At 38.1% G+C, this 11,856-nt stretch overlaps 1 protein-coding gene across 3 annotated transcripts in view; it reads left to right on the top strand.

Moving 5' to 3' along the window:
• Positions 1–451: 451 nt before the first annotated feature.
• HSPBAP1 (HSPB1 associated protein 1) overlaps positions 452–11,856 on the top strand; it is a 31,290-nt gene continuing 19,885 nt past the window's right edge. The window contains exons 1-3 of one of the 3 annotated variants that reach the window (XM_026852833.1): positions 461–2,343; positions 6,651–6,836; positions 11,693–11,775. Coding sequence is in view for 2 of the 3 variants with exons in the window: in XM_026852832.1 (XP_026708633.1) it covers positions 6,698–6,836 (139 nt within the window). In the remaining variant the exon portion in view is untranslated. Of the gene's footprint in view, positions 2,344–6,650; positions 6,837–11,692; positions 11,776–11,856 lie in introns of all 3 variants that reach the window. The other 2 variants (XM_026852832.1, XM_026852831.1) reach the window with 2 other exon arrangements.

Below are 11,856 nucleotides of genomic sequence, written 5' to 3'. Positions count from 1 at the left end.
GATTTTACATTCTTTATATGAACACCCAGATTCAAAACATAGACTGTTAACAGTTTTTCACAGGCAAATTCCATGTTGTTGCATGAGAACATTCATAAAGAGAAATTTCAACTTGAAACAAAAGTTAAGCTCACTCCTGCTTATTTTACCCATGGTGAAAGAAATGGAATGATGTAAACAGATGGGATAATGGCAATGCTTTCTGTTTAATATGCCTATAATAATGGCAATCCCTGAATCTAATACACTGATTGTGCATGTTGGTTATTGTGCATTTCAGAAACTGTTCTTGAGGTTCACATGGTAGGTCTCTCTCATTTCTTTCAATTCAATAATTAATGCAATTCAGAAATAGTTGTTTTATTCTTTTAAAGTATAATTCCATTCTGACAATTATGTCTCTAATTGTCTCAGTCATTAATCATAATTTGTATCCTATGTGGTATAATAGTGATCAGTCATGTATACTTCCATCATAACCCCTTTGTGGATCAAATTCAAAAGGCACAGTTGTATTATTGACTATTTATTACAATGGCTTATGGGAAAAAACCATATTTTTAGAATACTATTGACTATTTACTACAATTGCTTATGGGAAAATGGTGTATTTTAGAAGATTTAGATTCTTTTGTTGCTGTCACTTTGAAGTTCTTGTCAGTCAAGTTTGCAGGATAAGACAACAGTAGTCATACATGGTTACAGTTTCTGGCAGTAAATTTTATACAGTGCATTCATCAATGTACGAGTAGTGCATTCATATTTACTACTAACAAGGAATAGAAAAAGAGAAATAAACTTTACTTACAACATGAACAAACTTTTTTCTTAGAAATATAGATGTTAGTTCCCCGATGTGCCAGTTCCCTTACCTTCAATCATAATGTTATTAAATTTCCTATCTATTAGGAAATGTTGTGAGAAATGTGTATCAGTGACAGTGGGGAATTGGGAAGAAATGCCTTTACTACTAAATTTCTTCAGTAGCAAGTGGGTGTAATTTACACCCCAAACAGACAGAAAGGTGGAATTGTAGCAGCCTAGCTTAAGGAAGAACAGTCTTTCCTTTGAAGAAACTCTTTTATATCCTGATGGAAAATTTTGGTCAAAGACCGTATTTTTCTCCTTCAAAAGAAAATGAAATGCCATTTATCCGACAAGTTTCATTGTGTTTCATTTTGCTTTCAGCAATTTTGCCAATAAGAGGTATACAAAATTAATTGGAAATACATTCAGTATGACTTCTCTCACTTGCACATATCCTAATTTTCCTGGATTTGGGGGAGTGGGAGGGGAAGGGAGTATTTCAAATCGCAGGAGCTATAAGGACAAGGAGGGAAATGAAAGCCTTTCTTCTGCTAGAGGAGACCAGAGGTCATTCAACATCCAGTCAGCTGAAAACCAATGTGACTGCATCCTGAAAGTGCACTGCAGGATGGGAGGAGAAGAGACAACAGACAGAAGCTGGCCAGGGGTTCAGGAAGAGCTTTCTAGGAAGAGCCCGAGGGAATTTAGGGAGGAATTTCGTAAATGTATGCTTGAGATGGTATGCTGTCATTTAGAGCAGGGTTGGGAAGTCCCTCCCAGTGCTGTATTCTGGGCTCAACCCCTTACTCCATCCCTAACAAGTCTGGCAGCTATTTCCTTTTGTTTTTCATAAGGGTGGTTTGAGGGCATAGCCCATGCTCTTATCTTACTTCATGTCTTGAGTCACTCAGGCTTACTGTAAGAAAAACTGTAAGATGCTCAGACCTTCCACAGGAGGACTGGAAAGTGGGTGCAAATACAAATTCCTCTTTTGGCCTCTTCTGTTGATGTCCTCCTTCTGCGGTAGCAGGCACAGAGGACAAGGAAGGGTGTGTTGACTTCAGGCTACCAGAGTAAGGTTCAGGTGCCAGTCTTACCAGTGCAGACCGGTCTATCCTGAGAGGCTCCAAGCAACTCCTAACTATCCTTCCATAGCCAAAATACCTATGCAGATCGAGGTTAGATCCCCCCCAGCTATGCTACATCTGCAGTAATGACATTCCTGGAGCCAAAAATAATGGTAACATCAATAACTGCTCGAGAATTAATACCTAGAGATTCATGTGGTATATCCTGAAAACAACTTGTATATATTTAGATGCGTTCTGTTTGCCCAGAGTAAGCTGATTGTAGTGCATAACGTTGTAATCACATGCAGATTATTTAAAGTTGTTTTTTTAATTTACAGAGTTAATGTACTGTGAAATCACTAAGTCTGACCTCCAAATCAAGTCAATTCGGTTTGGGGAGTTTCCCCATCCTCCCCCATACCTCTCTTTTCTCCCTACTGGTTGTTGGATAGTGAAGATTTTGAAGGTTAGTTAATTTTTTGAGTGACCTGACTGCTCTGTAGTAATGTATTCAAAATGTCAAATTTTTCTTTTAATTTTTAATATTTTTAAAAGAAATAAGGATAATGAAGCATTACAGAATTAGAAGAAAAACAATTTGATGATGCTTATACCAAATATGTTACCAGGATTTCCTTGTACTCCCTCTTTTAGAGAATAATTTTAATACCTCTCAATTAAATCTCGTATTTAAGCAGCAGGGTGTTTTGGCAGAAGGCAACTACCACACACTAATGAACTCTTCTAATTTGCTAAATTATTTTAAATGAATGACATTACATTTAGTTTCTAATGACAGTACATTTAACTTCTGAACAACTTTGATCAAGTCCACTTTTCGTCAGACAGCCTGCTGTGCTAAACTCTTTATTCCCAAACCCCACACAGTTATTCAGAAAAACTGTTAATCAGAACATGAAATTATTTTCTCTCTTAGAAGCACAAAGTCTACTGAAGAGAGACAATTCATCGCTTTTCTTTTACATGCCCTCTGTGCCGCATCCGGATGAGTCTTCATATTTGTTTTTTAATTGGAAGAGCTCTATTTCGCAATGTGTTACCTTTCTAAAGAACACCAACGTTTTTTGCCAGTTATATAAGCTGTCAGAGTTACAAAACTTGAGCTAAAACTTGGTTCAGTTTTTCAGTTCCTGGTTGGATTCTGTACATGCCTTGTGTAAAGTCAAAACATGAGACAAATTATTCTTGCTTCCTTTTGTACTGTGAAGCCACATCATTTGTTGAGCCTGATAGAAAGAACTAATTTAAAGTATTCCTTTTCTCTTTTGGATCACAGTACAACTGAGAAAATGAAGGCTCCAACAGAGCTTATCTTTTCAAAGGGAATATGCATTTCTATTCTCTCCTGCTACCTGATCTCCCCTAGGAGTTTGATATCTAATGCCCAAGATGTGCCATGGACATTCTGTTTCTTTGCAACACATTTTATTTATACTCCACCTACTTACACACATCTGTGTCCAAACTGGTTTTGCCTAAGAAGTAGTAACCATCAATTTCAGTTTAGGAAATACTGAGAAGCAAGAGCCCAGTTTCTGAGGTCCTCATGAAGCTATGATAACAATAACCAAGGAAAAGATTATTACTATTTTAAATTACAATTTTTTCTGCTAATCTCTCTTTCAAGAGATGCGTTCAGATATCTATCTTCAGATATCTCTTTTAATTACTTTTTACCACTCCTACAGCATATAGTTCCATCAGAAATCTTTGTTGGTCATCAGTTGTCCAAATTATCATAATATCTATTTGATGTAGTATAGGATATTTACTTTTTATCATGCGCCTTTTCTCTAACAGGCATTTAGATATGCATGACAAATATTATGGGGAAAGAATTATGTTTAGCTGACTGCTGTTCTCACCAAGGAATACATAAAACTGAATCAAGGCACTTAAAGATTCTTCTCACAAACTCACCAAGAATCCCCATTTGTCTTTGCAAAAACCCTAATGTTCATTTATCTAATGCTTTAAATTTTCTAAAACGTTTCAAACTCCATTGCTGATTATATCATATGTATTTTACATGATTATCTCTATCAGGAAAAGATATATACTCAATAACAATGATTTGAATACTATTTGAAGATAGCAATGATTAGCATCTTACCAAGACAGACTGTCTTCTGTCATTGTTTCTAAGTGTTACAGGGAAGTAGGTTTACAACTGAATAAAGCTTGGTGACATGACAAAAACCTCCATCTAACATTCAGTAGAGGAGAGGCGATTTAGTCTAGCTGTATTTTTTTGTTTGGCATTGATACAAAGTCTCCCAGTAGCTTGAGCTCTGAGCTTCCCACTGTATGTTCCCTGTGGTTAAAACCACACCTTTCAAAAGCATAATATGCATGTGGAAATCACGTTAGAAAGCCACACAGAATCAACAGTTGGCTTCAATGAGCTTTTCTGTCTCCCAGTAAAATTTCTGCTTTCATAGCACATCCCAACTGTTGACTGAAGTCAACCTGAAGCTGTTGCAACAAAACTCAGCTTTACAAAATCCTCTGTAAAAGTGCCACCAATTTCGTGCATTTCTTTGGCTTTACATCTTCTAAAGTAATTAAATGTACTACCCTTAAAACAAAACCAATTGAATAGTTAAAAAGATAGCCATGTGGTGATAAACTTAGCCTAAGCAGAAACAATTTCTTTTTTATGAGTTGGAAAATCTGAAAAGTATGCAAGGCCAGCTAGCTACCACATCATGAAATCCGCCTCTGTACAACACTAAAATTGCACTGGTTAAAGACAGAAATTTTAAAAACCCCCTGGGAGTGTTTAGATCTGGACTGAGTCTTGCCTTAGTCTTCAAACAGCATCACTGCAAAAAACCATGCTGAGCTTTTAGCCTCTTACCATGCCTCCAGCCAGCTCCTGGTGGTTGCACCAGCACATGTCCTTGTGTCTGCAGATGGTCTTTCTGCCTTCTCTGGACTTGCTCCCTCTAGGTATGCTAACCTATTGCTCAGAAACCCCCAGAGCATCCTTCCAGGGGTAGGGAAGACCATATGGTAAGACATACGGTCCCCGTGAGGCCTCCTTATGTCCTGGTTGTGCAAGTTGCTGGAGCGCGAGACTGAAGGCCAAGTGTCATAGACATCTCTGTGTCACAGCAACACCATCCTGTCAAGTGTTGCTCTGCGTATGAGAGGAAATGCAGAAAACAAACCAAAACCCAAACTCCCTCCTGTCATCTGCCATAAGAAAGGGAAGCCATTTAAAAATTTTGTTCTGTGAAGATAAAATATCAGAGGTCTTTAGTTTTAAAACTTTAAGATGGAGTTTTCATGAGTGAAAGGAGAAAGGGATTCAGTTTCCCTGGAAGACCATGGAGAGGGGACCACTCAGCTCTAGGAAACCCCAGGCCTGATACCTCCCTCTGAATTTGTGTGAAGACAGCAGCTTAATTTAGAAAACTAAAGAGTACAGCCATGCTGGAATGTAAACGCTGTCAAAAGAAGGGAGTCTCACAGAAGTTACCAAAGAGGTATTTCATACAGTGTCCACAGGGCTCCTCTAATTCCTGCCATTTGCAGTTCAGCATTGCTATATTTACTTTAAACTGTTATGTTTGAAATGATCCTGGAGAACCTTCCTCGGTGACCTTGTTCCCTGTGGCTCTTCTGTTTCCCTGCACTGCACTGCAGGGCTGTCCCATGTGGGACTGGCTGGTTCTCCACTACCTGTCCCACCACCCACACACAGGGAGGAGCAAGAGGCAAAATAAGCACCCAGCAGTAAGGGGAAATTTCTTGTCCTGTATATATTTAATCCATTGTGCATGCCAGACAATAATTTGACCCCTAAATAGAGTGACTGAATTGGTTTGTTTGTTTTAAATGAGCTGCTAGGAGTCATGGGGAACCATACGTATCGATTCAGTATGTTAAATCTTAGGCATTATATGGATAAAAATTCTGGATGAGTTAACTTCAATAGAGGTTAAAATAATGGATGGATTTTTTTATGATCTAAAGTTGTAGTCCACTGCTTCAGCTCTATTACATTATGTTATGAGCTGTTATTTTTTTTTAAATCAGGTTTTCCTTCTCAATATGTCCCTAAAGAAAAGTTGTTCTGAAAGTGCCGAGTTTATTCAAGGTTGCCAGCATTTCAGTTTGACAGTTTCAGTGGGGCATATAAATCTCTAAACAGCAAAGGAGTAAATGGAAATCTTGGGTTAGTTTAGTTCTTGGATTGGCACAATTTCCTTTTTCTAAAATTCTGTAGATGAAAAGAAATTTTAAAACACTTTAAAAATACCTGCTGTTTCAGTTACACTGCTGTTCCTTGATTTAAATCTAATGCATAGGAACCTGATTTGCTATCTCGGACAATGCACTACACTTCTTGGAAAGAATCCCATGCAGAAAGACTGTAACTCATAAAATTTATGATCTCTAAACTCTGGACATTATTTGTAAGGTTTTTTTATTGTTAGCCTAATGCTAAACAGTTTGACTACAGTGCTTTATTGCCTAAGCTACAAGTGAAAATTCTAAGCACATGCCTACTTTTTTTTTAATGTTTTGTGTGCTAATACAGTACTTCAAACTTTAATTTAGTGTAAGAATGTTCTTTCGGTGTTTGCAGTAGAAAATTGACTTACAAAAAATCTACAAATGTAATAAAACAACCATAAACATAGGAGGTGTTAGTTCTTAATGTTTCCTATGCTGTGGGAGATGGTAGGCAACACTTCATGTATCATAAATCATCTCTCTACAGCTGCTTTTTTCTTTACATAGGTGAAGATGTCAAACCATTTACTCCTGAGAAAACCAAGGAAATTGTGATGTCTCTACAGCAGCCCGCAGTCTTCTGTAACATGGTTGGTGACTGGCCAGCCCTGCACTGGAATGCAAAATACCTTTCTGCAGTTTTGGATGGAAAGATGATCCAGTTTAGGCTAGGTCTGAAGATGGTGGATTTAGGTGAGACTGAGGTAGACATTACATGTCACAACTCTCTTTTTTACGTTCTGCAATCCTCTGCCTCTCTATTATCATTGTTCACTCTCTAATACATTACTTTTCACTGCAGGCTTTGGTTTTAGGACATGGGATTTGGCCAACAGTGGAACTCACCTTTCTCTTTCTTGTGTGTTTATTCTTAGTAGCAAGTATGGTGGGTAACACTAACATATAAGAATCATGCACCTCAGTTTTCTTTCATTGCTTTGTAGTGTGTGTGTGTGTGTGTGGTCCTGGTCTTTTACATAATTTGGTTGTTCATATAAGCTGAGCTTCCATATCCACAAACCTGAATGTGTTAAAGAATTAAACAGTTAACCAGTGTGTCTTGGGTTTTTTATCTGTAAAGTGATGATAATTCTCACCTTCCTCCAGAGGTTTTATAAAACAGTGGTGGTTTTCAATACTTTAAGGTCCTGTGATGAAAGATGCTATAGAAGTATAAAGCATTAAGAAAATCACTTGAAACCAGGACAATAATTTCACCTCTAACCCTCCAGATTCATTCAGACATCTAGGAATGTGCTGTGGGAGAGGACAATTTTTGCACTTGACTTTAAATACTACAGATTCATTTCTCTCTGTAGCCACACAGTACTAGTCATATTCTATCCATGGACAGATAGAGTTTCATAGCAGGGAGGGAAGATTCAGGAAGTGTGCTCCAAGGTGGCAATCTGCTAGCCACTGCAGAGGTTATGCATTGTTTTATTTGTGCCCTGTACATCCTTTGCCCTCCCAACCACATACCAAAATACATTTTGCCATGCACTTTCTCCCTTTTGTCTAAAGTATCTTGTCTCCCTTCAATCTTGGGTTTTTCCTATGCCAGACAAACCCAGTTCTTAAAAAATGTTCTATTTAAGTCATGGTTTTTTAGGCTCCACCTAGCTAGTCTTTCTCTACTCTTCTAACCTTCTTCATCTGGACTACCTCTTTCTTAGACTGTAGGGTCTGCACAAAGACTCCGGATGAGAGTCTGTTAGTTCCTATGGAAGTGGTAGGATTACATCACATTATCTTACTTAACAACACTGTGTGAAATTTACTTTCTTCACAGCATCATGACCATATTATTTCACATTCAATTTTTGCAAGAGAAGTGATGAAACAGAAAGAAGTGTTAGAGGGAAAGTGCTTGGAATTTTAGGATTTCAAAGCATTTTACTAGCAAGGATTAATGATTCCTATGCCATTCCTGGGAAAACAGATGTTATATTTATTCTATTTCTAGTTATTTCTACAGACAGGGTGACTGAGGTCTAGAATTAATACATTGGTGCATATCTTCACAGCAATATCTCTGTTGTTCAATGAGGTATCAGCCAGTTCTTGCACTACATGCAAAAGGCATCCCATTGCCAGTAGGGAAGATGTTGCATATATATATATGACATTTTCCTTGATACCTTGTTAATATATCTCAGTTGTAATATGCAAGGCTTACCAGATAAAGGAATAGTTTTGGTCCTAGTCTCCATTCATTTGTAGGCACTTTTTGAGAGCCAAATGGGTATGCCAACTGGGAAAGCTTCTGATGGGACTGATGGAGTGTTATGTAGCTAAGTGATGGATTGATGCTACCAACTAAGTAGATAAGAGTCATCACTTAACAATAACTCGTAGTCACTAGGGATATAGAGTGGATTTAAATTGGAATTTGTATCTTGAAGTTGCATCTATCTGTATTTTGCTTTTTCCTAAAGGCATCAGTCCCTAGGCAGCAATCAGTTTGTCTCCAGGAACCTCCATTATATGCTAATGTGAGCTAGAAATGTCTTCAAGAAGATGGGTAGAGCCTTCAGGGGTTATATTGTAACTGAATGAGACCTGGGATGCTATAAAAAATTTGCATTGTAAGGATATATTAGTGAAGCCATTAGCCAAGCCATCTCAGAGTCTGAAATAATGTAATACATTTCTGTGCCACTGTCATTTGGAAGATGGTTGATCTCACTCTTGCATGCTTAACATTGTTTTTCAATGAGGGCCTCTCCTATCATTGTTCACAGTAACTTTCCCAGATGAAATAGAGGCAGTGATGTGGTAAGAGAAAGCAACAGGAGAATACAACTAAAATTGTATTGATCTCCCTGAATATTCCTCCCATATTTACAATAGATGAATTGCCTTAAGACTAGATGGGACCACTCCTGCCAATGAGTTGGAAACATGTACAAGAAAGAAACTGTTCTCCTGCTTGTAGGTATATTTTGGTGTCACTCTGAAATGGCTGCTTCAGTTTTAAGCCATGAGTTTCATCTGGAAGATCCAAAATGGTTTGAGACCTCTTACTATTGACTTATCTTTCTTTAGTGCCACATGTGCAGCCTGGGTGGAGATTTCCAAACTGAAGATTTCCTTAATGAAGTGAGAACTGCAAATGGGGCAACTTGGTGGGAGTTGTATTTGCTTTTCTTGTTAGTTTGGAACTTCCTGAGGCACATCTGAAACATGGAAAACGTGGGAGCTAGCAGTGTTATTTGTGTGAATTATTTGTGCCTACCTAGGTTTGTGTGTTTGGTAATATTCTGTCTGATTACACAAGTTAAACAGTATGTGCCCATAAGAGGGGAAGAAATATAATCAGAGGATTAAGCATTGACAGAGATAAGATACCTCCAGAGAGAGTACCAGTGTTCATTACAAGAACAATGAAGGTGCTATTAATCAGGAAATCCCTACTCATCTAGTTCCAGCCATGCTAAAAGATTTTTTTTCTGAGGTGGGATAAAGGGTGGGCAGCAGGTATGGAAATTGAGTTTCTGGCAGAGCATTTTAGCCCATCTATCTGATAACTACCTGGAGCACAGCAGCAATTGCAGAGGAGGAAAACGTACAAAAACTGACTTCCGTATGCAGACATTTCTTATTTTGACCATTTGTGTATTAAAATGAATAAACAGTGAGTTTACTGTGAAGAAGCAGTAGAGAGTGAGAGGTTTTCATGCTGATCAGTTATGAGTCACAAGATCTCTGGAGGAAATTTCTCTTAGAGATGCTGGATAGAGCTGATGCTGCAGATAGGCAGTTGAATAGAAAAGGGCTGCAACTTGGACATCTGCCCAAGAGATTTTACCACTAAGGACAGCAAAAGAATTCAAGCCTCAAGTTTGATATAGAGGGGGACTGCAAAGGTGGTTGTAGACTCAGCAGCTGAATAGGAGGCTGAAAATGCAGTACAGATACTGTACACTGAATAAATGTCGCATAAAGCTGGGCTTCGAGGTGGTTGTTGGAGATGGATGTGGACGGCCAGCTTTTTGGTTTGTGAGTGTGCCTGTGGTTTATTATCATATTAAATGGCTATTCCTTGCTTGGATTATTTATTTAAATAATTTTAATTCCCTAGCAGCTGTGAATAGACATTTGGTTTTCTTTTTAAGTTAAAGAAATAAAGGGGACATTTCACTTGTATTCTTTCTGGAGCTTCAGTGTATTTTCTAAGGCTATTATCCATTTTTTCTACATTTCTTTTAGTATACATTGCAAACACTGTCTTTCCGAGTAGAACAGAATTTGGGGTCTGTCAGGACCAGACCTTAACTAAGGAGGGGAGCTGCTTCCTCCAAAAAAGCTTCTTCCCTCTCTCCCTTCCCTCTGGTTTCAATCTGTGGTATTAGGTGGAAAGAGGAGCACTGTCACGCCTTCATATACCATGTCATCAGCCAGCACTGGTAGCTGACTTCAGACTTATGTGGCTTAATCTAAAATTTATCAGTTGCAAAACACCTTCAGCTTTTAGTCATGAAGTGTTTGCGAACTGGTTAATAATGTTCTTGCTTTCAACTGCCCATTGCTAACATTTTCACCATAGTTGCAGTCTACAGATCCGTCTAAGCAGTCTGTCTAGATTGCCCAAAATATGTTTTTTATTACTATTCATTTTTCCATAAGCACCACACCTTGGTATTGAACAAGTTATAAATTAAACGAAGAACTCTTTGCTGAGGAGATTGTATCCTAGAAAATAGTCTTGTCTTTCATAGTTGGATTTTTTTAAATGAAGCTCAGAGTGAAATACACTGTAAGGTAGAAAGAGCATATTTATTGCATTTAAAACACTTGCTCCTGAGTTATCTTGGAGAACAGGCAATGTCCTAAACACTCTTTGTTCTCATCAAAATAATACAGATATTGAGCCACCTTCAGTAGTGCTTGTATCTTTTGTCTAATTTTTCCATCAGACCATCTTTTAGTAAAATGATGTGCGTTACATTAATGACTGGGTATTGGGAGAGGACACTGAACTGCAAAGACAGATAGGGAATCATATATAGGGGGGGTTGGTTATTGCAGGTGATTTATATGTCTTGTATGCAGTTCTTATGTAGGGAGCTCTTCTACTGCACAGATTATGGATTGCTGAATAGCATTTTTAGTTAATGAATCTGATAGTGAGGGGAAGGAAACCCACTACCTAGGCTACTACAATGGAAAATGGCAAAAAGATCGTGATAAAGGTTTGTAAAAGCTATTCTCCCACCCAAAGTAAGAACAAATGTATGAGATTCCATGGGAATTGCTGTGATAACAAAATGAAAGCAGTAAATGACGAGGAGCTACTGCTGCACAACAGTGAAAGGATCCCATTTCTAAGAAGCTCCATGCAAGTTACACAAGGTTAAATTGCAGCTCTGTCATTGTCATTCATGCAGGCTGCAGTATTTTTTTCCCAGTAGTAGTTACAGTAAAGTAATATAATTTTTTTAACATTGGATGAGTCTCTTTGAAGCAGGCACAATTAGTGGCTGTGGGAAAGGAAGATCTTTGATTAACCACAATCACGGTATCCTGTGATGTGGGTTATCTTGTAGGCCTTCCAGAAGTGACCTGACCTTGAGCTGAAAGGCTCTATCAGTCAGGCTGACCAAAGCATGACAGGAGCAAAACACTGCTGGTAAATACTTTTTATGTCTGCCAAGGAACACCACACTATGCTTTTGTCAGTCCCAAATGAAAAATAAGGACACACAGCATT

Source organism: Athene cunicularia (genome assembly GCF_003259725.1).
Source record: "Athene cunicularia isolate RWA chromosome 7 unlocalized genomic scaffold, athCun1 chr7_part1, whole genome shotgun sequence".
Taxonomy (NCBI): domain Eukaryota; kingdom Metazoa; phylum Chordata; class Aves; order Strigiformes; family Strigidae; genus Athene; species Athene cunicularia.
This window is presented reverse-complemented; position numbering and strand designations above follow the sequence as displayed.